The 27,846-nt window shown below is 42.0% G+C and overlaps 1 protein-coding gene across 1 annotated transcript in view; it reads left to right on the top strand.

The window, feature by feature from the left end:
- The window catches only part of AGBL1 (ATP/GTP binding protein-like 1), a gene marked incomplete at its 3' end in the record, with an annotated part of 138,929 nt that overhangs the window by 14,926 nt on the left and 96,157 nt on the right, over positions 1–27,846 (top strand). Inside the window, exons 6-7 of the mRNA XM_010194396.1 lie at positions 13,746–13,783; positions 24,131–24,339. Coding sequence (XP_010192698.1) covers positions 13,746–13,783; positions 24,131–24,339 — 247 coding nt within the window. The remainder of the gene's footprint in view (positions 1–13,745; positions 13,784–24,130; positions 24,340–27,846) is intronic.

The raw sequence follows: 27,846 nt of genomic DNA, 5'->3' as shown, positions 1-27,846 counted from the left end.
AAATAAAGGATTTGGGATGACTTCTGGAGGTTGATGTGTTATCTGTGGGGTGAGCAGGCAAGCTACTCTTGATCTTGATCCTACCATTGGTGGTAGGGCTGTAAGAGAAAGGAAGGCAAAAAATCTAACGGTGAAGACAAAAGATCTGTCATGTCTGAAGTGCTAATCTGAGAGATGCTGTGTTACTGTGGGCAAGTCACCCAAGATCGGACTTCTCATATACTCAATGTATACGCTTAAACCCACACCTTTGTAATGCCTCCCTACGTGTAGTGAGGGTATGGTCAGTTGTCTGAAGCATTTGGCAAAGACAGAGATAGAGAGGAGAAAAAATGAGAATGCGGAGAGAAAAGCAGTAGTAGATTTGTGAAAGGTGTTTATGCTTGGGCAGGATGCAACTGAATTGGACTGTGGGGTGAATGTGGAGCTGGCAGAGCGAGTTGAACAACATGGCTGTATGACCTTGTAAGCATGCTTGAGGTGGACATTAAGTGCCAAAGCTTTCAGAAAGCATCAGTCAGACACCCCTGGGGAACTGGGACTAGAGGGAAGGGATTTCTAAGCAAAGTCTATCTAAATTTACTTGTAAAGGTGATGAGCAGGTGCCCATCCTGCCTGTCTGCCTGCATCCATTTTCCTGTGTCATTGAGACAAAGGAAGACTCCCCTCCTCAGAAATCACTGAGTTGGGTGATGACGTGTATCTCTGATAGAAGCCAGAGAGTGAGCAGATAAAGCTGAGGGCATTCACTTGTGTGTCAGTGCATATGAGAACCCAGGAATCTCTTCACCATTGCCTTTTACTTGATTTATTGCTGTTTCTCCTTCCACCCAGAAGCCTGTCACCCTTATGAAGGGGGTAGAAAGCAGCTGTAAAATTCTCCTGACAAAAGCTTTCAGTCCAAAGGTAGACAAGGGAAATTTGATGGAAAATAAAAAACCAACGTGCAGAGCTTCTGCAGCAACAATTTTGTTCAATGCTGGCCCTGAGCAGATGCTGTCCCTGCAAGGAAAACGGCCCTGAGAATTTCCTGGGGTTGCTGTGGCTTTTTTCCAGCTCCACTAGTGCTGGCAATGCAGGCAGGTGAAGTATAAGCCAGTCTCTAGAACTATCAGTGGTTTTCAAGCACAACAGCGATTAGAACTGCCCTGAACAGAGTTAGATGACACAGTGTCAAAGCCCTTAGCAACAGCCTTTCTACGCTAGGATTCCCTGTCCTGATAGCACCGTTGGAGCCACACCAGCTGTAGCAGCAGTGGAGTGGCTGGGTTTAGCAATACAGAGGCAACACAACTGACTTGTTTTCAGCAGGCACGAGATAGCACTCCAAAGTCTTCATGGTCTCTTTCAGGCTCTTTTGGGTAGTTATCGAATGCTGATTATAGAGAATAAAATAGAAATATTAAATACTAGAATATTTCCAAGTGGAGGTGAAATGAGTTTTGTTAGGGAGAGAAGGTTTTCTAAAAGCAGTGCTACAGATGCAGCACAGGTCTCTGGCTCAGTGACACTGGCAGGGCTCTTCTCGGTCCCTTTATCTGCAGGGCAACACTTGGAATGACAGCAATGCCAGTAAAATCTGTAAATAACCCCAGAGTTGAGCTGCTCTGGGATGTGTTCAGAGACAGGGCTTGAAGCATGGAGGGGAGAACCTGAAAACTTGAGGAAGTGGCTGGTGAGGAAGAACAGGGCTGCTGATTCCAAATACAGCTTCAGCTCTGGGGATGGAAACTCCCTGTGAAGTGTAAACCTTGGAAAGGTCATGGCTCTGAGACCAAACTTTTACTGTCATGCTGCAGCAAAAGCCAGACTACTGGAGAACATCAGAAAAGAGAAGCACATCTACTCCATGTGTTTCTTTCTTCTCCTGTGTTAAATGGACAGAGATCAGGCTTTGTGTGAACCATAGTACATACATTGCAATGGCACTAACAGCTCTCACTTTCTACTCACAAGCTAAATTTCCTTCTTGGTTTTCATTGTTGTTTTAAATCACATCTACATATTTGTGGTTATTCCAGCTTTCGCCATCTTCTAGATTTTTCTGTGTAGAAAAAACAAGGGCACATGGAAGAATCATCTTGATAACGCTCATAATTTTTACTGTGCTTTTTAATTATTTATCCCCATTGCTTCATTCTTATTTTTACAGCCCAAGTTCTACCAGCCTTGGCTTTGATATGGTCTGTTTTCAAATCCCAGAGTTTGGCTTGATTAAATCGGATGGAAGCTTTCCAGTGAAAGGAGAGAGAAAAAAATAATATCCTAACTTTTATTACTTAGGCTTCTGCAAAGTACTGCTTCAAAAAGCCCCTGCAGTTATGCCAGTGTGATGTTGCAGCTTTCAAACAGCAAATATCAGGAGAATTTGACCCAGTATTTGCTGCATTTTGGCTTGTTGCTGACTTTTTCTTCCTTCTAAATCCTCTAGCTAAATGTGAAGAACAGGAACCAGCACTAAGATGTGATCAGATTATTTCTTAATAAGGAATTACGCGTGTGTAACTGAAAAATTCATTAGCTTGCGGTTGACTGCATCAGCCATAACAGCCAGATGCTGGCTTTCAACCAGCCTTGCAAGCTCCATGATGGAGTAGTGACCTGCATTGCACCCAAGGTGGGTGCATGCTGACTGCTCTCTGATGTCCTTGCTTGTAGATGTGCTTTGGCTGCCCCTGGTAGTCCAGAGTCTTCCCACTTATCCTCCTGAAGTCTTAATGCCTCCTGCTTGTTGCATCTCAGTCAACAGCTGGGCAAAGTGCTTTATGAAAGGCAACATGGGTGAGTGAACAGATAATACTATTTCTCTGACTCTTGGGCATACTACTAACCTAAACATCTCTTTCTTCCTCAAGACCCCTACCTATGCTATTCCCATTGCCATCTTGTATAGCCTGATCTTGGTCTTTGAAATGTTAAATATCTTGAGGTACTGTGGTTGCAGAGAGCCTCTGACCTGCAGCCTGTAGGTTGCCTACTCTGCAGTAAGATGTTCCACTTCTGTCCTGCCTGAGGTGCAGATGAGGACATGAAAAGGACAAATTCACAGCAGGTGTTGGAGTGGTGGTGCATCTGCTGCTGTCTGAGGCTTTTGTGGTGGAGTCTCAGCCTCCTTGCACAAAGAGATTCTGCAGAAGAGATGTATCCTCGTTTGCAACATCTGTCCTATTTAGTTTGAACCTGATTGCATGTCCTGAGATGACTCTTCTGCCTTTCCTGTCACATCTTGGGGATCATATGTCAAGAAAGCTGCTGCAGGGCAGTGTGAGAGCTGATTTCTTCCCATACCTTGGCTCTTTTCCCTGCAAAGATGTATCTCTGTGTATATACTACAAAATAGAGCAGCACCCTCATTTCCCCCTCCCACCTGTCAAGTGACGCAGAAACCACAGTATGGCAGGGGGAGGCAAATAGTAGGATGGCTTTTTTCCTGCTAAACCTTTAGTGAAAATCCCAGGCAAATTAATAAGCTTTCCTCCCTGCTCTGTGGTCGCTACACCTGTTTTCCCAAAGACTTTGTGCTTACTGTGCTTGCCAGGGGAAAACTGGTCAGTACTGTATGTTTCTAGCACTCTTCTATGTGTGTTTTGCAGTCCTCAGTTTTGACAACATGCAGTGTAAAATTGCCATTTCCTTTGCATACAAGACAGATTTGAAAAATTTCTTATAGACTTGCCATTGGTGTTGGCTGAAGGGACTTGGGCAAGCGAGGATGGAGTTTTCTGAATAAATGCCTGGATTTTCAGGGATATTTAGGTGTGTGAAGTTGAAATAGAATGTAACTGTAACAGCCTCTTGGCAGGTTAAAGGCCTAACTCATACAGTTAAAAGGTAATTCTGACCTTAGTTTACAAAGGGGCTTTGAAAAATCCCGCTGAGTGCTAGCTGCATGTTTAGACATAAAAATGCCTTTTAGATTGAGGTCAAGATGCCTGATGTGAATCTGTAAGAGAATCTTTGTGTTTCTCAAGCATGTTAATGCGTTATTCTCAATTTGAGACTGATCAATAGTACCAATTAAGCTCAGCCTTGTGTACACACATGGCTTACAAACAAATACCCCAGTATTTCCAAGTATGTTCATATTCAACACCATCAGTTAGGACTATCAAACTGTAAAGTGCCCAATTCACAGCAAGTTCAGTGCTGAAGGGCGAAGTATGTGAGGGAGCACAATCATTGAAAGAGATTAAAAACTTGAGGTAGCTGGAAAATGAGAAAATTGGTGATAGCTTCTGCATATTCTATGTATTTTTTTGAAATTCCACTTGCATGTGAGCTGCTCAGAGAGCTTTAACTCCAACCACCTTCCGCTGGGATTTAGGTAAGAGCAATATATAGGAGCTACTTAACCTGTGCACAAAACAAGGGAAATGACACTTGCCTACTTCGGAAGCACATGGAGACTGATAAACAAAAAGTGTTGCATGCAAAATTATTGACTTTAATATCTTTTTCCACTTGTTCCCTACTGCAAGCATGGATGTAACACTGCCTGCTGTCAGTGCTGCAGCTGTGTAAACTCTTACTCACACATTCAAACATGGCTTTAGTACTCCAGGCAGACTGCTACTGGCCACTCACCAACAGGCAGACCTGAGCAGCCTGACAGGGTTCTGCTATCACATTATTGCCAGTTCACAACCACACAAGTCTGTCATGCAGCACAGGGAGAATGACTCCAGTAGTTATGCTTGCATCAAACAGCTTCTTGCTCTGGCATACTCAAAGAAACTCTGCAAGCCAGCTCTCTTCCCTGGAGGTTTTAAGCTTGAAGTTTCCTTTGGCTGGACTTTATGGATGTGCTTCATCTGGAGAGGACCAGAGGGGAAAGTGAAGTGCCATATAAACTCAAACTGATGGATCTATTTCTAGAGCCTTGTAATAGGAAAACAGTACCATTAGATTAAAAAGAACACACACAGTTTTTCATCTTGTGTTCAATATCAGTCATTCCTTCTTATTCTGAAGCATCTGACTTTTGCTTAAAGAAAAGGCTGCCACACAAGTCAACCTCGCTTCTTGGTAGGGATCAAGAAAGATGGTGCTTTCTCAGTCCTTCAGCTTCATATTGCATGCTCTTTTCTTAAATTGTATGCATTTTTAAAATTATTTTCCCTGAAAGATGTTTATTTCTTTGGCTAAAGAGACCAAATGAAAAGCCCAAACCATCACCCCATCCCTTAAAATCCTAAGCAGTGAAACTGCAGGGATGGCTGAAATGAAAACTCAAATTTCCCATCCATTGCACCAGCCTAGTTACATGCGGCAAAGGCTGCTATTTCAAACACTGCTCCTTTACAGCTCAAAAGCACCTTTCTGTACAAAATGCTTTTTAAAGATGTTATACCCCAAGATTACAGCTGCCTTAGAGATGGTTTGTACTAACCAGTAGTCAGGGAGAACTACAGCTCTTAGCCTTGATTACTTTGAAACCAGCCTCTCTTTTGTGCTCTCAAATAGCTCTGGGCACAGGCAATGACATGTCAGATGCCTCACTACCTGGACTGTTGGCAACACAAGCTGCCCTTGGATATCTCACTGCCAGCAGTTGATGGTATCCATAAAATAAAAATCTTGCAGGCAATATAATGTGAGTGCAGGCTTAGTTTCTGGCATCATGAAGTCCTGGGTATCCTCAGGCTCTACCTTCTCTTTTATAGTTCACCATCAGAGACTCCCCAATGGCAAAGCACCTGCAGTCCAGTTTCTCTTTATGAGGACAGAAGTCACAGTTGCCCTGCTGAGATTTGAGCTGAGGGTTCCTGGGTATGGCACCAAGCAGTGCCCTTTGGCTCCATCGGGCAGTAAGCAGGGTTTCACCAGGTACAGGGATTGTGTCCCTTTCCCTGCTCTTGCTCTGGATGTGCACAGCATTTGGAAAAATTTGAGGCAGAACAATCCAGAAGTGAAGTGGATGGGGCTGGGTCTCTCACCCGTGCACTGAGCACCAACCTCACCATGAGGACCATGTGCATATCAGTCCCTGGGATTTACAAAGCAAAAGCTGCTGAGCATAGTGAACTGATAAGCTATGAATAAATTGACAACTAAGGAGTGAGCCAACAGACCACTGGGCTTTCTCACCAGTAACTGAATTGGGATTGGAAGACAGCTGTCTGGGGCCAGGATGGGGATTTAACCCCACTCACTGACATACTTTAACTGTGTACAAGATGTTTTGTAGTGCTGCGCTGGTGCTTGTTAGCAGATGAAACTGCCCGGGTGCTGAATCTGTGAAGAATTCTTCCAGCCCCTTCATCTTGATGTGGATGACAAGCTGTCACAGCCTGCCTCAGCCATACTGGTGACACCTGACCCTAGAGAGGGAGTTGGCAGGAATGGGAAATCTTCTGAGGGGTGGCTTCTGCCTGAGGAAGCAGTGCCAGCTCTGCACCATGCTGTAAGAAATGCCTGGGCATTTGTTTGGCAAGGATTTAAATGCATTTCCTGTACCTTGTTCTTTTTTTTTTACTACTTTGGAGCTAATTTAATTTAGAGCTGTAAAGAATAGGTTGAATTTTTAGAATACAGCTGTCTCTCCTTCTGTATTTGTACAGAATAGAGAGAGAGGGTAGGATACTTGTAAGGATGCCTGGAGGATAACCCTGGAGTGACTCTTCTGTCTGGGAGGCAGAGATGAAAGAGGCTGAAGACTATACCTTTCCACTGATTTAACCTAACAGGCTCCAGGGCAGGCAGAGATGTTTGGAAGATGCTGCAGTCAAGGCTCTGAGCTGAACCTGGGAACTGAGAGATGCTTATTGTATTAACCAGGAGAGCAAGAGAGGACCTCACATCGTGACTTCTGCATCACAACTATAACTTCTATAAGGAGCAGCACGTCTTTTGGAGAACACATTGACTTCAACTCACCACAATGCAAGATAGGAGAACATTTGCCCCTGGATCTGTTGTAGACTTAAAAAGCAAGGAACCATCACTGCTTTTGCTGTTAAGTCTTGTTGGCTATTAGCATTGACTTTGGTACCTGTGCACGCTTTTTTTTCCTCACAACCCTCCTTTAACAGTTATTACCTATAGGAATCTTTACAAGTGAGGAGGAAATACTGTTTAGCATGCATTTAGTTTCTGTATTTTTTTTGGTTGCTCACTAATTCTATTCAGCAAAAGGAATTGCATCACAAAGAATAGGTTACATAGAAGTTATATATTTGTATTAAAGATGGTGTGTGCTTTTCCAGGAAATAATTTTTTAAAAAAGCTGGTCACTGGAACTTAAGTAACCATTAGAAAGGAAGTGAGTAATTTTTCTTTCCTTTCCTTCAGCATTACACCAAAAGCACATCTGTGTACAACAGCTGGATCTCCAAACTCCACCTGTTGGCAGTGTGCGAGACATTGCAGACTGTGAGCGGGCTTTGCCTTTAGCATAAGTTTTAATGCCTAGCTAACAAGCTGGAATTAAAGTGGACATGATGATGGGTGTTTTTGCATAAGTCCTAGACCAGCAGTGCTATGAAAATGCCAGCAGCGTAAGCAGCTTTTGCCTACCCATATTTCCAAGGCTTGTGAAGCTGCTGGTTTTAAGCCTTTAAAACAAAACAAATCACTGTGCAAGTGCCTGCATATTTAAGATCTGTATTTCTGGGCCATGAGGGAAATGACTATTCAAGGCATCTGTCTCAGATGAGATCTACCTTCTGGTAGAATTTATAAAGCACCTATTGCCATGGTGCCTACATGTTGTTTCTAAATGTCTCAGTTGTCAAATGTGAAATTGTCTTTTGAGTGAGTTGCTCCATGACTGCATAAATTCCAGTAGTTAAGTACGAGTCCCAGGGGCCAGAGGCAAAATGCAGCCAGACAGTATGCACACTCGAGGGCACTTAATTCCTCCCAGAGACAGGGGCTAGGAAAGCTTAGGGGCTTTAAGCCCATAAGCTGTAATATCTTGAGCTCTCAGCCAGGGTTCGCATTGTGCTAGATGCTGTACAAATATATATATTGCATGGTCCTGCCCCATGCTGCTTGTGGTATTAATAAACATGAGAGCAACAAGTGAGAATACTGAGAAATAGTAGGGTGAAGGGAAAAAGGAGGGAGCATGGGCTTGAAGCAGTGTGGGTTGCAAGGCAGAGGCAGAAGCTTTTGTTATGTTTCTATAAAAGTGTACGAGTCTTTATTATCCAGGTGTGACTGCCTTCAGGAATTAGATCAGGCATCAGGTCAGAAGGGGCATTTAATGAAGCAGTAAGTCACTAACTTTCATTCAATAATTTGAAGAGGATGTTTCATGTTTAAGCCTTCTCGCAGGAGAAGGAAGGCTGTTTTAAATTACTTGGGGGTTTATTTGCAGAACCCTTTTGGATCATTTCTTTGCTCAGTCTTGGGCTTCTCTGCTGTTGCCTGTCCATAGTTCCAAGCTAGTCTTGATCAAGTGGGTACCAGCATCAATGTGTCTTATGAGTCTTAAAATCCTTTCATGTAGTCCACCATGTGTCTCTTCTGTAGTGAGGTTTTTCATTTTCAGGAGTGGGATTTTTGTGGGGGTGTTTTTTTGGGTTTTGTTTAGTTTCTGGTTTAGTTTTTTAATGCTGGAGTGGAACAGTGATAAATTATCTGTTCAAGAGACAGAACCAGAGGTACAGGGTTGTCAGTCACACTGCCCAGCGCTACAAACTGTGAGCTGAGATCAGAGTAGAGAATAAAACCTAAGAGATCCTGGCTTTCAGTCTCCTCTGTCTGCAAACATTTCCAGCTAACCCTGTCCCAGTAGTTCAGATCTGAAAGGGTGACCTAGGCACAAGACTTCTTTGTCTATGCCTTTTAGCAACCCAGTTTTACTGGCTAATCCAATTCTGCTTTGGCTTGGGAAGAGGAGTTTTTCTTTGTTGTTGCTCCTGGTTCCTAAGCGCAGGATCTGGAAGTTGCATTTGTCTATCTCTCTGCTAGCTGTACTCCTGCCCTGATATGCAAGCTGCTGACTTGGAAACACTTCAAAGATTTCCATTCTTCAGAGTGGCTGTCTCGACTGCTACCACAGGGAGTTTTTTAATGTGTTCTGATTTTGGAGCAACATTTATTACCATGCTTTTTAAGATAGGGCAACTTTATTTATACATCCTTTTTTTTTTGAAATATATAAATGAGTCTCCTTTGAGATACACTGGGATTGACAAAACAGCTAAGATTTTACTAACTTATTACCACAAAGAACAGAAAATCAGAGGAAGGCATCTGGACAGGTTTGGCAGGTTTTTTAATGATTTCTTTTCCCCCCCCATTCCTTCTTGAGATAAATGCAGAGTTCTGCACTGGGCACGCTATCAAATTCTCTGGTCTAGCATATGGCTCATCAAGTCATCTTTCTTGTGCTCTTAAACTTTTCCTCCTGTTCCCATCTTCCCTCTGTCCTTGCTTTCATGCACAATTTATTATCTCCTTTCCCTCTGTCTTCCTGTCCCAGGTTTACTCATATCATTATATCTTCTGATGCCAGAAAAGATGCTGTTGGTTTGCCATATGGTGTTAAGAGGTGCCGATATTATCGCAAACACATTTGCCCGGCTTGCTGCAAGCCTGTTGACGCATCCATCAGCTTGCTGCTGTTCTTGGTGAAAGTCCATTCTTTATTCTCTTCTATGACTTCTTGTTTTATTTGTTTCCCGTAGGGTGTTTTGTATGTTTGAATTTGTTCAGCATCAAAGATGAGTAATATTCTGGGGATACTTGCTGACAGCTGACTTAAAGTGTAAATTACAATGCTGATTTAAAGTGCAAACTTAAAACAAATGTAGGTAGATAACTCTTTACACAGTGTAAGCGTAAACTCCTTTCCCAGGGTAATTGTGGATGTTAAGAGTTTGCATAAGTTCAGAAGTGGCCAGGCAAATACATGGAAGCAAAATCAACTAAGAGCTAAAACTCCTCCCAAAGGCACCATTGCTGGCTAATGAAGTCTCTGGACTGCAAATTGGTGGAGTCTGACTCTGTTCTGAAAGTTCTAGCACTGTTTTTTTGCTGTGGTCTTATACTCTTCCTTTGGCCACAGGATACGAGACTATATGGCCTTTCAGCTTAAGCTGGTGCAGCTGCTCTTTTCTGGCCTGGCTAATTAACTAACTGCTTAGAATACCTGTTTCTCATTTCACTTCCATTTTATCTATGATTAAAATGTAGGGATATAGGACTACAGGCATTCCTGGGTCACTTTTTTCAGACCCTTTCTTTATTGGCAACTGAGCCTGACAGTCCCATTATAAGCAATTCAGGCTCTGTTTTCAAAGTCATTAGGTTGTTCATCCCATCGCTGCCAAGAGGATGTTTCAGACCTTCATTTTCCAGTGCTTAAAAACCATCCTTTAATTTCCAGTTGAAATTTATGCACGGCCATTTTATACCCATTTGTCCTTCTGCCAGCTTTGTTCTTTAGCTTAAGCAGCTCTCTGCCTTCCCAGTGTTTACTTCTCCCACACCCTGTGTGCCCATGGAGATAATCAAGTCATCTCTTAACCATCACTTTGCTAAGGTGACAAAACTGTGATCTTTAAGGCTCCTCGTAGATACGTTTCTGTTACCATAATGACTTCCTTAGCACTGTTCTGCATGGTTCCTTCTGAGTACTGCACACAGCTGTTCAGGTGAAGCCTTGTATGAAAACATTCATGGTTTTCTGAGACCTGATCTGTCCTTTCCATAGTCGTCACCCTGCTGGGTCATGCTTGTCCTCATCCTCTAATGGACTCATATATCCAGGGTGTCATACTACGCATTTCCAAATTATGAGTCCATGCTTATAACAGCAATTCTTATTAAACCCTAAATGCGTAACCTTGCACTTCGACTATTACATTTCATCACATTTCTATTGCTTCAGAACTCAAGAACATCCTGTTACTCCTGAAAGCTATTTTGAACTCCCCGCTATTGGCAGTAGCTCCTGACTTCACACGGTCAGCAGATTTTGTTAGTATACTCTGACTTTGTGTGCCAAGGTCATTAATATAAAATAAGATCAGGCTCAAAACATCCTTGAGGACTTTCACACGTAAGTTCCCTCCAGACCAATAATTCCTCTTTCAGCACAACTCCTGCCATTACATCTTTAATCAGTTCCTTAAACACCTTGCAATTCTTGCACTAATCCCCATGTTCTCCAGCTTGGCTACCAGTTTCCAATGTGGCACCATATCAAATGCTTTATTGAAGTTAAATTAGTTCTACCACATTTCCCTTGTCTAGAAAAAAATGGTTATGTCTTATCATAAAAAGATATCAAGTTAGGCTGGCTTGATCCACTCTTGGTAAGTCCATTTTATCCCTTAAACTTGTTTTATCTGTTTTGCAGTTTACCCTCATGTCTATAATTATTTTCTTCTTTCAAAGAAGCAATGCATAGCATTGAGATCAGTCTACTGGGTCTGCACCTACTTACGACTAACTGTAGAGTGCGTGCTGCAGGACACAGAACACTGGATATTGCTGAAGCCAAAACCCTTGTGACAAATTGCAGTACTTGAAGAGATGAAATGCACTTGTTTGGTTCCACTTTATTTTATTGCAGAGCTATGTACAGGCATGGACTGAGATGAGGAAGTGTCTAGGCTGTTAGCCTGGGATGTGGGAAGTCCAGCTTGTTGCAGCTGCAGGATTTAATGTTGCTTCAGAAATAAGTAGAGATTGTGAAAATTTGATTCTGATGAGTGGTGGTGCTGGAATCTAGGTGACACTACCTTTAATTTATTTCTTTTTAGGATATGCCTGAATTTTCCGTTTGATGATCCCATCTGAGCGGATTTGCTTACATCTTTATGATGTTTTTGGGTTTCTCAGCTTTACAAGCAAAGCAGTTGCAAATCTGTTCTACCAGCTCACAGCAAAAGCACAAATAACTCTTATGCCTTGACTTGGAGCAAACCAACTCTCTCCAAGCCTCGAGAAAAGAAGTGACATGGGGTGGTTAAGGCTGCTGAACAATCAGTAATGGTATGGCCAGGAAGAGTTGAGATCTTCTGGGACAAGTGTGATGAGGAATTAGAGGTGTAGCCCCACTGAAACTCCTCACAATGCTCATAAGCACCCCTAAATAAACCAGATGCCTATGGGAAATCTTTAGATCTCTTCTGCTTGGAGCAAGAAACACTCTGGTCCTCCCTTTGTTGCTCTGCTGTTCTGGCATCTGATTGAGAATGATTGCTGGTCTTTAGCCAGCAAATGTAGGTATGTAATGTAAACGTAGGTATGCGTAGTCTCCTTTACAAGGTACATACCCAAGTGTGAGCTTTGGGCAATGCTCTGGATGGAATTTAAACTTACTTAGAGCTCTTTATTTTGTCCCAGATTTTAAACTTGGGGAGAGACTGATCAGTGCCTATAGTGTATCTCTCTTCTGAGCATGCTAAATAGCTGGTGGGTGACAGTATTCCTCCTACCAGCTGAATGGTTGCTGTTTAAGTGAAGTTTAAGAAGCAATGAGAGCATGACTGTGCTTCACTGGTGAGTTTTTTAGCTACTGATTTCCTGTTCTGTCTGTAATTGTGTATGTTTCTTTTGCAGTTTGTTTATAATGCTGTTGTTGAACTCTGACAGATTCATTATGAAAGAATGACATTAGATAGGGATGTTGACCCAACATCAGCAAGAACAGGCTCTTGAATATATTTTAGTCTCAGCTGCTGCTAGGACATACAATGCACAACAGCTTGATGACAAAAAAAGTGTTTATTTCTTGCTGCAGGATGATAATTGTCTCAGTATGGAAGTTAATGTGATTTTATTTGGGGACTGGTTTGTAAAGAGATTACATTTTAAGGAATCCTTGAGCATGGAGGCTTTTGTAGCTGTATTTATTTAATCAGCTGTGGGCACTTGAAACTTCACAGCAGTAAGCCAGGTTAGAGCATGGATCTTCTTGCTCCAGCAGAAAATGACTGGAAAAGGAAATCTTCTGTAGGGTTGGTGGGTTGGAGATTATACCACACGAGGAATGAACTTGCCTCCAGGTGGTGGAGAGCAAGGATGTCTTAGCTTTTCAAGCTGTAAATATTAGTGATGAGCTCCCATTGAAACCAGTGTTATGCTGTCTCAGGTTGAGCTGCTTAACTACGCATTGAAATGATGCAGGTCAACAGAAATCTCTATGTATCTCTCCCCCCTACCTACTTACTCTCTAAGCTCCATGGGGCGAGCAGTCTTAACACAGACATTTAGCATCTTTCTTACAAGTCCTGCTCTTTATATGCCACTACAATGCAAGACACTGTCATATTTTTAAAAGATAACTTTTTTTTTTAAAATTAAAGCTGGTGGGATGGAGGATGGGGGTGAAACTTGTTTGGGGAAAATGGAGAAGGGAGTGGAATTTGGCTGGCAATGCTGACATAGATGTCTCAGCTCGATGCAGAAGTTATCATCTATTGATGTAGATTGAGGGAGCAGTGTCTGGAGAAGGCATGTGCTGAGTCCCTGATACAAAGTAATAGCTCTGGGGCAGCAGTTTAAAGACTTGCTTCATTACTGTGGATATGTGGGCATTGCTTTAAATTCAATGGTCACTGCAAATCAGTGTAATATTAAAGCTAGAGGGCTAATGGTCTTGTAGAATAACTGGGCTGCAGAGACTGGATCCTCTGCTGGTGTAAAACATTGCCATTCTGTCAAAGTCCATCATAAGCTGTCAATTTAGACCAGCTAGGAAGCCTGGCCAGAAAACTGTGACATTGAAGGTTACAAAAATCATTGAAGAAATTGACATTATTTGTTCATCTCTCTTCTTTCCCCAGGGCAGCCATTGAGGCTTTGGCAGCTTTGCTGAAATCAAGTAAGCCTTTTTTATTTTCTTCATATTCTTTCTGATTTTCCCTTCTGTGCTATTGGACAAAATGATCTTGTTGAACCTCATTCTCCATTGGTATCTCCTCTTCCCTCTGTCCCAAAGAGCACTGCTTAGAAAAGAGAGACAGTAGAGCAGTGGTTTCCTATGTGTGTATCTATGATTCTTGGAGCCCCACAGCTCTGTAGACACACAGCTCTGTAGGAGGTGATGCTCTAGGCCCTAGGCAGGGAGCTGCTGAGGGTACCAGACAAGAACCTTGTTTTGATAATTTAGAGAGCAGTGGTTGCACTGGGACTTGATACAGTGGAAGAAATGGGGAAAGAAATGGCTCTCCAGCCAGCGACCAACGCTTATTGGTCTGTTCCAGCATCACTGGAGAGTGGGGTAAGGACCTGTCTGTCCTGTAGCCCAAAAGAGATGACCTTATTCTCCCTTGAAAGCTTTTCAGGTCTGATACTGTGCAGATAGCTCTGAGACTTGGTGATTGCTGTGGCAGGCTGTGTTTAACACTTGCACCAGCTGGCTGGGGGTGTTGAAGATGGCAACACCATAATATGGGTTCTCAGTCGCACACTGCTGGCGTGACTGTTCCTGAAGCGAACGTGCTACCCTTTTTTTGCCTTTATCCCATCCAAAAACACTTAGCTTTTTATTACCAGAATTTAATAAAGCTTTGATTAAGAAAGAGCACTCTACTATTGCAGACAATCTACTTTACGATAAATCACAATGGCGTATTGTCCTTCTCTCCCTCCCCACCCCCCCTCCCTTTTCTTCTCCTCCCCCTTCTCCTTTTCATAGTATTAGGAATAAATGCATTTGTGAAAAATTGTAGCCCTGGAAGCAGTGCTTAAATGAGCACACTGCAATGGGATCGTGTCTGAGTTGCATCAGCTCAAGTGATGAATTCTGAAATAATGCTTCAGTATTAACCTTGCTGCCTAGATTTAAAGGTCACATTATTGCAACAAAGAAAGACCTTCTGGTTTAGGCACTAAATCTCAATGAGGGTTTGTGGGGCTATGTCACAGCTGCCTGTAATACAAAAGCAAAATTAGCCTTCAGAGTAGAAAGAAATTTACAGAGAAGGCTGGAAAAGTGGAGCAAGAGCTGAAAGCTCATCAGGCAGCTTGAGCTTTTCTCCTGCACTCCTGTTTTATGGTAAGTAATAGGAATGTGAAGTGAAATTCTGTTGTCCCAAGATAGGATAAGTTTTCTACTTGGAGGTTTGTTCTGGATCTAGAGATGACAAGAGTGTATAAAAGTGGAGGACTAATTACCAAGGGAAGCTGTGAAATGTAATCTCCTGGGGAGCTGTAAACCCATGTTGCAAAAGTTGGGGGAGGGGAGCTGATGATGATCTAGAGAATCTAAAAGGATTGGATTCAGCTCCAAACTCTCCCAACTGTTTTTCTCCTGGAGTGAGGTAAGTTTTTAAAGCCATTTACTCTTAGAAATTTTCTGTGTTACTCTTCTCAGCCAATTTAGTTGTGAGGGCATCTTGGCTGTTTTTTTCCTTTATGCTTTTTGTGCTTTGGAAAGTGTATGAAAGGTTTCCAATATTGGAAGAAGGCACTGATCATTCTGGTTGGTTGTTTCAGGTTCTTTCACAGAAGGTACAAAACTTGAACTCCAAGTTACTCTTTTGAGCAAAGCAGTCCATGCTTTGTCACTCTGGTTGATCACTGTGATGTGCAGATTAGGACTCTCACGTTCATTTGTACTGTTGATCATTGCAAACAAGACATTTCTTGGGAGAGACACCTCTTCACTTGGAGACACCCTTTCCAGTCTGCTGTTCTGTGTCCTTTTCTCCTTTATCATTCACAATGAAGAACACTGTTGCAGCAACTCCAGCTACAGCATCCATGGAAAAGTGATTTTAGGAAAACACACATTCTGTTTTCAGCTGATGTTCTTTTAAGGCACTGAAACTGGGACTTGGGAAATGGTGGCAATGCTGTGCAGCCAAATGGAGCACCACAGCCCAAAAGTCAGCTTGAACTGTGCTTTCTGATGTTTTCTGCAGTCTGATGCAGAGTGGTCAAGAACATCTTTTAGTTTTCTCCTTGTCCTGTGGCTCAGGACACAAGAAGCTCCAGGCTCTTGGAGTAGACTGCTCTGGTAGCTGCATACAAATGAGCAGGCTGTGTCTTTTGGGAGGTATGGGTTAGGAGATGTGAAAAACAACTCTGTTCTCCCAGAGATAAATTCACCATGGCTGGAAAAGAGCTGAGTTCTTTTTCATGATTGCATCAGGACTGCTTTGTCACAGTTAACTTATTTATGCCCATGACCTTGGTGGTTTTGAATGGTGCAGAGGTTTTTAGAAAGTTAAAAATCAAATCTAGCGAATGGTATAACACTTGAAAACTGCTTATGAAATCAAGGGGTAAAACTGTACACAACAAAGCACCAAGAAGCCCTTTAGCATGTTTTAAATGGGATACAAGCTAAATGGGAGGCAGGGATCTTGGAATGTGCTACAGTACTGAATTGCTGGACATTATTGTTAGTTTTCTAGGAGACTTGCGGTAACTCATTTGCTGGGAAACGGTAGTGAGAATCAGCTTTGCTGGGGGTGAAGGCTATAAAACTGACAGGACAAGAACACACCCATTCTTGAGGGTCTCCCTGTAGGGCTGTCATGTCCTGAAGTGCTTCAGCTCAAAGTGATCATGAGGGTCACGGCTATACATGACATTGTGCTGGAGAGAAAGTGTCTCCTTTTGCTTTTGGCAGCGATCTGCAATGGGAAAACTCAGAGTAGTTTTAAAAGGAGCAGGCAGATGGCACTGTGTCTCCCTGATGGATTTGGAAACATCCATCTTCATCTCCTCAGGCTTCCTTAGCTCTACTTGAGACTTTTTCCACCTGCAGAGCCAGAGGCTGGCTAGAAACTTTGGCCTTTGTCTTTTCCCTAACATAAGCTGATGCTAAATGCCCACTTAACAGATGCATAACTGCGAGAAGCAAGATCTGCCAGAAAGGAAGAAATCAGTGTAAGAAAAAAATCAGCCTTCCAGCTGTACCTGGGAAAGTGTTGCTTTTGTGTTTCAGAGTACAAGAGTGTCCAAAGAATTAAGTGAAGGGACACTACAGACTTGTACTTCATTCACAGCAGGGAAGAAATGCTTAGAAACTCAGAGCAAGACAAGAGTGACCTTGGTCACACTCTTGACCTGTACATGGTGGAAATTGGTGATAGTGATAGAGATGGTGAATAATAGAGGAATAGAAGTTTAACTCCCTTCTAACAAGTGCTTCATTTTTCTATCAGTGGAAGCTCAGATTAATGATACAGAGAAGATGTTTATTGCCTGATCATCAGTCTGTTTCTTACTCTTTCCTTCACATCTCTTTCCAAGCATCCCAGAGTACTCTACCAGTCTCCACATGCTACTCTCCTGGTTGCTATTCACCTGCCATACCCACGTGCATGCAGCAAACAGCTTGTAGAAAGCCCTTTCTCCGTTATCTTGCTGTTTTGTTTTTGGTTTTTTATATCTGTTTTCTCTCCACCATGCTGCTAACTCCCTCTGACTGAACTATGTTATTATACAAGCTAAACATATTGCTTGGTAAATATCTACAATGGTGCTGAAGTGCCAGAAGAGCATCAGGAGTATTTTATTCTTCTCTTGGGTGTTACAGTCAAGCTTTCCAATGTTACAACTGTCCATCCTTCCTTCTTCAATTTCTAGATGCTTACTACAGCCCAGAGTGGGGATGAGGGAGTGGATACTGACAGCTATAGGCAAACTGAGATGGGATGAGGCTTAGCATCCTTTCCAGAATATCTTCTCTCTACCCAAGGGTACATCTGCCACATTTCTACGGACTCCTTTGGCTTTTTTCTACTACTTCTCTGTCTTTTTATCTTGCTACAGTTCTGTCTTAAGGGCTGGGAAGCTCATTGCTAAGCATCCCTCTGCCTGCAAGAGGCCCATGTTTGGAGGGACCATACCCCAGCTGGAGCCTGGTTGAGCAGCAGTGGAAGGCAAAGGCTGCCCTCCATGTCGCTCTTAGCCATGGGCTCTATTGTCTATATTTTTATTTCTATAAAATAAAACAGGCAAACGGTTTCCAGTTTTCAGGGAGTGGAAGAAAACTGGATATCTGATATACATGTGCAGACAGATGTGGATCTAGGGGTCTGCAGGCTGAAGCTGGTGTGATGGCCCAGACTGGACACTGCCTCTCAGCACCTTGAGCCACACGATGGCGATGTTATTATAGAGATCCCTGCTCCCACCGGTGCTTAATCCAATATTTATTTTTGGTGAGTAATTTGTTTATCAGCAGGCTATTTTAATCTAATTTTGGTTGTATTTGTTATTCCCGACTATCTGTACTTCCCAGAATTAGCAGCTTGCATGTCTTTAAGGAAATTAGCTAGGGCTGATCTCGGAGGCATTTGCTCAGCGGATATTGAAGGAAAGGGCTAGGGAAATGGGCAGGGCCCTTGTTGCAGTGCTTGCCTAGTAAAATTGTAATGAGCAATTTAAAAAGACAGGTTATGGTGACCCTCTGATCATGCTTATTTTATCAAGACAATTCTGTGTGCTAACTGCAGTTATTGCTGATGGCCTTTGCCTGCTCTTTCTATATCTTTTCCTTCCTCCTTTTGTCTTTATCTTCTTCCATTCCCTTTCCCCCTCAGCCTTTCATCTCTCACTCCCTGCACTTTCCTCCTCATCTTCACTCAACTAACCTTTATTTAACCTTTCACCTGCTTTTTTCTTTTTTTCATCTAAGTATAAGGATTATGTCTTGTGGCTGGTGGGATAAAATAATCAGTGTCATTCTTTTCCTTTTATGCTGGCATCAAGGAGGAGTAAGTAACTCTGTGAGGAACAGAAAGCGATGTTCCAGCACATAAGCAGATTATGGTTTCTGAAAGGCCTGCACCCTTTATGTCTGAATTCATAATGCCGTGCCACAGATCTACTGACGTGGGTCTTTGATCTTGTGTCAAAATAGCCCTATGGTTAAACCATGTCAGTTCATGTAGCCAACAGCACGATGTCTGTGACTTGCCTAATATTTTGCCAGGTACCGGTTTCTCAAGAGCATTACCCACCTCTGGATTCAATCTCCATTATCAGTCCGGCCCAAAGTGTATCATGACAACTTGTAGAGTATTGTGATCAGAGTTGAGTTTTGCAAATAGTTTCTTTCGTAACCATGTAAAACAAGTTCTGTCTATCCTTTCTTCCCAAATTTCAGGATTCAAATAGTCTTGATTCTATATTTTTAAGTTGATTTCTTTGAGAAGAGCCACTTTATAGGGGACAAAATTATTTTAAAATGTCCTTTATATTCCCTTCCCCAAGACTGCTCTTTGTTCATGGGCATATCCCAAAGTGGAAGTAACTCTGCTCCAGAGAAAAAGGTGAGTATCATCTCTGGAGCCATGGCAGCTTCCCACTGTTTTGCTCTTTAGGGTGGTTATAATGGAACCAAAATGTTGAGGAACCGTATTACTCTCTGTTGACATCCTTCGTAGTGATTGCTTACTGCTTTTGTCTTGGCATGGGCAGTGCTTGTGCCTCAGTGATGATCTGGCTTCAGAAAATTCAGTGGCTGAATTTGAGGAAGTCTTCCAAATTCTAGCATCCTTATTTGAACTCTTTCAAACTACTTTAGTCAGAAAAATCAAGTAGGAAATTTTGTGCAAAAAGGTTTTTTTTGTGGATTTCCAGCTTTCTGTTGAGTTCCAACCAGAAGATGATGTGAAACTGAAAAATAAGGGAGAAAAAATGAAACCTTTTTGAAAATCAGTTTCCTTCTGGTGTTAGTTTGAAAGTTTTGGAAAGGGTTAGCTTGCTCTTTCTTCATTTTTATATATGAACAGTGTAACAAAGGCAAATTAGAGGAGAATCACCAAGTCATAATACAGTTTGTACAACTGCCACTGAATTGGTCAACACCTGTGACTAAAATAAATATTTTGGAGTAGAAAGAATGAGCTGTTTTTGTACTGAAGCTAAACCTGTGGCTGATTCCTGGTCTAGGAGCAAAACATACACTTGTAGGTGCTAGTGAATCCTGCCCATGTTCTCTGCCTTTAGTGCCAGTGTTATTTGTCTGTCCTAAATGCTTAAATAAATGCCCAGACTCTGAAGTTTACAGGGCACAATTACAGTAGTCTTCTGGTTTCCAACAAGAGTTAAGCTTATACCAGCTTCTTGCTGCAACTGTGGAGCCCACTAGGTCTGAATTCATCCCAGCACTTGAAGGCTACTAGGTTGGTTCACGGGGACAATTTGTTTGGTTTCTATAGGGTACTCTCATGCTTACCTCCAGCAAAAATGACCTCTCAGCGACTGAATACAATAGCTGATTTCTCTTTGCTTTAGGAGATAGCTTGCATCTTTCATTCCCAAGAGGCAATCACTAGAGCAGAGTGGGAAAGTTGGAGATCTTCGTATTCCTTTCACTCCTTTATGGCCCATAGGGTTAATTTAGCAGAGCATTCTTATCTCCAAACTGTAGCAATGTGTGTTCTTGGCATAATGAATCAGCTGAGTGGCATCAACAAAGAGATTTAAACAGATAGACAGAGAGATAAATATCTCTTTGTTCTGCCTGGTAAGCAATGCATTGCTCATCGTATTTCATGTTGACTGTAATTCAGTTTTGTGATTGAATATGTTGTGTGTTTTCCAGTGGTCTTTGTGTTCCTGGCAGACACTTCAAAGGGGACTGGAATGCGAGAAGGGCTTCAGAAATGTCCACAGAAACACTGGCAGCCATGAGACTTTTGTCTACTAGACCGAAACTCTGGCTTTGGAGTCTGTCCTTGTCCCCCAGCACAAAATCAGGATTCTGTCAAAACTGGGTATTTCTTTGTAGTGTGATCCCCTTTCTACTCTAGATGCATCTTTAACCATTTGGTGCTTCCGGACATTGGCTGTGTATCCATGCCAAATGTTTCTGGCTAACTGCACAGATTATTCAGGCCAAATACTCTGTGCTGTAGTGCTTAAATTTTTTAGTTAGCAGCACTGCCTTGGAAGCCAGAAGTGGAGGGTCAGTTTTAGAAGTGTGGGAAAATAGGAAGACATTGAGCATTCCCCTGTCACCCATCCCAGCTTCAGCAGGCAGGATTGAAACTCTTGCAAAGAAAATAGTGTACCAGTGTCAGGTTTGGGGAAGATGATGATGGCGGTGCTTCACTGTCAGAGATGCCAGAAGAAGGTTAGGAGGACAGACCAAGCATGAATAAAAATAGGAATTGCCATCCCTGAGCACTTCTAAAAGCTGTGTGGAAGGAGAACTCTCATTTCCATTGAATGCTGGCCATATCCAGGGAGAAGGAAAGGGACTAACAAAAGAACAACTGCAAAAGAGTCAAAAGGCATAGGACATTTTACCACTTACCACACAGATCATGCATTCTCACTCCAGGAGGGGCTGGTTCTTGCTGCCTACAAATCTGTGCAGTGCTGCTTGTACCTGTGTGATTCACTTCCACTGTCTATATTTGTGCCAAAATATAGATAGATACCCATGCAGGTGCATCCCTAGATGGAGAGACCAACAGACACAGACAGGTGGGAAGGCCTCCTTTTTCATTCTGCCTTCTGGAGATCTTGGCATACTTCCTCCTTCATTTTTTTCACTACTTTATTGACTACACAACTGAAAAAATGGAAGAAAAAAGTAAGAAAAACACTGACAACACAGGAGAGTAGAGGAGAATCAATTAAATCAGAGAGGAGAAACAAAATGAATGGGTTTTTTGCCCCTTCATCAGGTAATTTTCATTGCTTCTGATCAAAGTGCTGGGGGAACTATAGTCCTGCCTCTTCCATCTCCTCCTCACAGAATAGACTATTTTAGCTTCACTTTTCAAAGCAACTCTTTTGATGCTAAAGGTGATAAAGACTACAGAAAACATGAGGGGAAACAAATAGCAAAGTTATTTTGCTCAGCTTCCTCTATGCTTTTCATCCTGTGATAAAACTGGGGCATGGGACAGTTGTATGTTCTGGTCCCTACAGAGCTGGGATCCATATTCTGTCTTAAAAGACTCATTTTATGAGTTTTTGTTTGTTTGTTTGTTTGGTTTTTTATAAATTCTCCAAGCAGCTCTACCCACAGTACTTTCCAATATTTCCCCTGTTCTATTGACATTGACACAGATAGCTTAGACTCCAAGCCCTGAAAACTAGGGGCTATAAATCCCTAGATCTAGTCCAATTTCATCTGCCTCTGAACAGTTCAGGGAAGCTCTGAGTCTGATCCAAATTGTCCCTACCTTACACTCCCTGACTCTCTTCTTCTTGTCATGTTTTATATACTTATTGACTTTTACTGAGCTTCCCGAGCAATTCTTCAAGGAAGATTGACTGATTTAAGGGGTTAGTCATCCTGCAGGTTAGTAAACATGACAGCTGGTTGAGGATTAATAGGAAATCATGAATAAAATCATTGGGATTGATAAGGGATTCTCAAGCAATTAAAGTTTTCTTGCAGAAAGTCAAATAGAAAAAAGAAACACGGAGTGAAGGTCAAAGGAGAAGGATGACCTTCTACATACTGACATCGGCTGAGCCCCGAAATACAAGATGTGTTGGCAGAGTTAGTGTGAGGTGGTTAACAACAAGGGGATAAAGTGTTAGGAATGCAGGCCAAGGACTAGGAGGCTGAGCAGAGATGTGTAGGACTGGAATAGCTGTGGGACCAGCAGGTCAGTGCGGAGGCATGTCAACAGAATGGTGTGAAGGTGCAAAGCAGGATTAAAATTAGTTGGCAAAGTGGCCTGGGGGTGCTGATTGTTGCCTGCCTTGCGGTGTCAATGATAGAGAAAATAGCAGGAAAAGACCAGGTAGCAGAGCTACACTTCTCCCAGTCCCTTCTCCAGATAAGAGTTTGCTGATGTACTGCAGAGAGCAGACTGAGATGACTTCAGGCAACTTCCTTCCCCTTTCTAATACCTCCATGTGCTTCATCACTGGGATTGAAGTTTGCTGCCTACTAGCTGCTCCCTGGTTACCCTCTCCATGGCTTCCTTTGTTACTGATTTTCCTCATGAAGTATCTTACCTCTTTTCTTATGTCTCTTGCCCCTTTGTGTTCTGTCTCTTAACCTCTAGCTGCCCCTATTGTCCTGTAAATCCCCACTGATGACTTTAACATTTCAGGTGTGAGTGGCTCTGGCACTTTTTTTAATGAACTGGAAATGAATTGGAGCCTACTAGCTCTGAAGAACTCATACCAAGAGCCATCTGTTGTGAGCTGCAAATGCCGATTGGTATTAAGGGAGCTGAGCTCCAGTCATGTTTGCTTGCTGGCCCCTTGGTTGATTACTGAGCTCCTGATGGCTTCTAATGCATGTCACGGCAAGGAGTGTCAGGACCAGTCAGGAAAATATGTTTAGGCAGGGTTGGTTTGAAGAGAGGGACCCTAGAGTCTGGTATGGCTTCATGAGCACGGTGGGTGAAGGGATGTGTTTCAGAATACTCGGAAGAATTCGTATTTTATCACAAGTTTTATGATCTTCTCACTTTAGTCTGATATCCTGGAGCTACATGATTAAGGAAACATTGCAGCCTTCCTTTTATATTTTTATAATGCTTATTTTTTAAAAAATACATTTTATGGTTCATGCAGTAAAGTCTTTAAACCTGACCTGAATGTGACCTTTAAAATCTCAAAACCAGAAAGCAACAGAAAAGAAGCCCAAACTGCTGTTGCTCAAGTTGGTGTTTTGTTAATTTTTAAATACTGTGGGTTTCCAGAATCATCTGACTTAAGGCTTTTGTTATATAGGTATGTGTGGGAATACATTTAGAAGTTAAACATAGTTTCACTGTCTGTGACAGGATTTTACAACCACAAGGTTTCTGGATTAGTTGATCTCACCGAGGTGTTCTCTCAGGATTGAAGTACAGCATTATGTGAAGATTATACAACCTGCTGTTGACTAATCTCATTGTTCTTTAGCTTTCCTCACTCCTCAGGATCTTCTTTAGTTCTTTTGGGAACTCTTATGGTGCTGCAATCAGAATTAAGTTTATCAGCACTTGGAAGGAGTTGTGGGTGTGACCTTTCCCCACCCATGGTTTGATTCAACTGGAGCAACTCTTTCCACTTAGGCAGAAGAGAGACTGCTTCATTTGGTTTCATGTACAATTTAGAAATCCTAGCTTATGCTCAGCGAGTAACAGCCTAAACTGTAAAAACAACTCTTTTTTTTAACTGAGGCTATTAAGCAAGAAGGAGCAATATGTCAATGTCTGAGTTTGAGCAATGTGTAGCCACACTGTTATCAAACAGTGAGTAGTGGAAAGAGTTTAATTCAACCTTTTCTCTTTGTTTTCAGAGTCCAACAGCCGACGGGCAGTGAACAGAGGTTACCTGGGTGGATTGCTGAGGCTCTATCAAGACTGGCATCACCATGATGTCTCCAACAACTACATTTATATTCGTAGGGGTCTCCTGCTCTGCCTAAAGCACATCACGAACACCCAGCTGGGCAGGGAGACTTTCCTTGGTTCCCGGGGCATGGAGATTCTCTTCACAAGTGTACAGGTAAATGATGCTTTTGTGCTGAAGTGAGAGGGATTGGTAGGTAGTGCTGGGTTCTACCTCCCAGTGCAGAAAATCCTGTAGTTTTACCCTGAATTTATACAATACATACATGAAAAAATGATAATGTTAAAATAAAAAGTATTGAATTTTTGTCAGTTCTTCAGAAAAGCTGAAATGTTTCAGTTTAAAACTAATTTTAAGTCCTACTGAGCCTCGTGGGAATTGTAGTTCAGGTTTTTTAATGCACTTTTTTTTTCTCCTCTCCTCTGTGGATCCTTCCATCTGTTTGGACTTCTGGTCCCAAAGAATAGTGCAGTATCTCCACAGAATTATTGCTTAGGTCTTTCATGAGATGTTTCCTTTCAGGTACCCAGATGGATAATTCTACCTAGCCAGTCTTTTCCACAAAAAAAAAAGGTTTATTTACCCAAGCCTTTGTTAATGAGAAACATCCATCAACAGTTTTTCAGAAGGCCCAACTTTAATCTTGTGAAACAATATGGGTCCATCAAGAAAGACCACATGGTCATGGGCAAGTACAGAACTGTAATGGTTTCCTCGGGGTCTCTCACCAACATCCTTCCTTAGCTCTTTGGAGAAGTCGCTTATGGAGAAACCTTCAATTCTTGTGATTACACAAGGAGTGTTTCCATACTCTCTGGCCAGTGCATCCTCTCATTCCTAGCATCATCACAGACAGAATGAAAATCCCATCCACTTCTCCTCCATAAAATTAATCGCCTTATGATCCAGTGTATTTGCTGCTTCACCTTTCCTATTGCTGTCATGGTCAATTCTCCTGTGACTGGAAGATATTTCTTACCAGCAATAGATGGTAGATTGGTAGAGTTTTTCACATTGCTTTCCTTATGAGGAATGGACCACTTTTTCAGGTGGCATGAGGTGGCCACGACCAACAGATCTTTCACGGGACTATAGCCTCTGTTAATGAGAAGTCCCTGGACAGCAAGAACTTGAATAGGGTGGATGGCAACAGCTGCTTGGAGCTTGACATCAGCTCGTTCCCTCTCAAAAGCCTTCTACAACCCATGTAGCTTTCTGAGCTAACATCTCCTGATAGCTCACCCTGGGAGCAACCCCATGGAAAGTGCAAACATGGGGTGACCTTGGGTGAACAAACAGGAAATGACACACTAAGACTCCAGTGAACACTGATAACTCTAATGCTTACAAAGGTTAGAAGTGGAGCGGAAATGACAGCTTCGGGGGCCTCCAGTTTGCTTCTTTCCTACTGTGTGCTACTGGGGACATCTTGAAAGGGAAATTACCAAGGTTAATAGATTCAAAGCTCCATGCTCCCTCACTATTTCAGGATATTGTCAGTCTTACAGTGTCTCTCCAAGGTGTTGGGAGGCGTCAGGCAGCCCTTGGAGGTCTCACTCATGCCGTTCACTACTCTGACCTGAGATAAAGGTTGCTGCTGCTGCTACTAAAATCTTCATGATCTTCATGGTAGACAGAAAATGGGAAATCTGCGCTCATGAGAGGAACTGCAGACTGTAGTAAGAGAGCGAGAGACAGGGAAAGACAACTCCTCCCTGGGGAAAGCAATGGCTCTTTGTGTAGACAATATTTTAGAGCCTTTATGAATTTGCTGGCTGTGGTGATTAGATGAAACTCTGAGCAGCTGATTTGATTTTAAAGGTGTTAAAAGCTGTCCAGAAAAGTTATGCTGAAACTAATTTTTTTAGTTGTTGAAAATGAAACAGTTTTGCCAAGATGAGTTTGTTTTAATGGCATCCAGTGGAGCTCCTATTTACAAGGCTGGTTTTCAATTAAAACCTCTCCAGCTGCTTATTGAATGGGCTGATGGACAGCTGAAATACCTGAGCTTTTAACAGCCCTTAAGCCTATATCTTTACTGGAAGAGCCAATAGTTCAAAGACTGTCTTCTTACATAGATTAGAAGTGACTGCTATTTTATTTGAGGAGAAATTAGAGATAGTTTAAGAGAAATTAGAGTGATTCTGAGTTCTGCTCCTATCTGGAATGAAAAATAATTTTGCATAATGTAATCATTCATGAAAAGGAAGCACTTTCTACTGCTGTTTCTTTTTCCAAGCTCTGCTTAGACTTTCAATGGAAGTTAAATGGTTTATTCACGTTGGCAACTGGCTGGCTCTGTGTGCAGTGACAGAGCTGACTAAGATGAGATGAGAAAACAGGTTTGTATCTGCTTTAGGAGAGACTGGTGCATGGAAAACTATTTTGCTATTTTATTATTTATTCATATGGTTTCTTAAACTATTCTGGTATCTTTTAATCCTTCCTGTACTAGGGTCTGCTCTAGGATAGTATTGTCCTATACTCCACTCTACATTTCCCAGTAGTAGCATCCTTTAGCATCATTATCTTTTGCCTTACTGTCATATTGAAACCTCCTTTTTTTGTATCTATCACATTTGTATCTTATGTGGACAGTTCCAGATTCAGTAGAGAAAAGATTGTATGTAGGCTAAAAAGCAGGTCTCTTGAATTCTGGTTAGTTTTACATGGCTTTTCTGAGCTAAGGATTCACACTCTTCCTTCATTCCCAGTATTCCACCACAAAATAAGAGTTTACACACAAGCAAAGCAGTCTCCTGTCTATTTCTCAGGTGTCAATAAAAAAGGCGCTTCCAATACTGTGGTGGAATATTTCTGTCTTTTCTATACTCTTTTTTTTTCTTGGAATCTGAGGATACTTTCTAAGCAGTAATGAAAACAGTCCCACAAAGTAAGGTATCTGGCCCAAGGCAGGCATTTATACAGTCCTGTGTTCACTGTTGTAGTAAAAACAGAATGATTTTAGTAAACTATAGTTCGAAAATGTTATTCTTTTCCCACATGTAGACAAACTTTCCTTATCTTGCCTTCCATAACATGCAAAAAAGGGCACCCAAACACCATGTGAAAGAGTGAATAAATTGAAAAACTGGAAATAGAATCCAGTTCTCCTTGGTGTTTGCTCTAACCACAACAAAACTTTCCTTGGAGATGCTTTTGAAATTGTCTTTTCTCTCCCCCTTGTTCCTAACAGCCAGAAATCTAGAAATATGTATTAAGATTCTTGTAGTGAGTCTTGTAAGCATGTCAGCTTTAGATGATTTTTCTAGCCTCCCTACAGGAATCCTGGTTAATCCCACTGAATCTTATAATGCCATTCAATCATACATGAGAAAACAAAATAAAATCCTGTACAACCAAAAAAAAAATACCCAATACAGCCATTTTCCTGTTCCTGATTATAATAAGATACTTTGTCATGTTTTTTGATCACTTTCCTGGTTATGCTGAATGTGTTTTGGTTGTTTGTTTTGGGGTTTTTGGGGGGGTTTTTTGGCTGGTTTTATTTGTTTGTTTTTTGTCCAGCCCAAATCCCAGCTGCGGGCTATCAGACAACAGCACAAAGTGTCTATTCTGCTCTCTGGGGCTGTTTAATTTCATCTGTGCTGAAAGGTTGCAAAAATATTAAATGGTGTTAGAATAGAACATTCATACTGCTTA

This window comes from Mesitornis unicolor, unplaced genomic scaffold, assembly GCF_000695765.1.
Source record: "Mesitornis unicolor isolate BGI_N332 unplaced genomic scaffold, ASM69576v1 scaffold12291, whole genome shotgun sequence".
Classification (NCBI taxonomy): Eukaryota; Metazoa; Chordata; class Aves; order Mesitornithiformes; family Mesitornithidae; genus Mesitornis; species Mesitornis unicolor.
The sequence above is the reverse complement of the archived record's forward strand: the minus strand, read 5'-3'. Positions and strand labels throughout refer to the sequence as shown.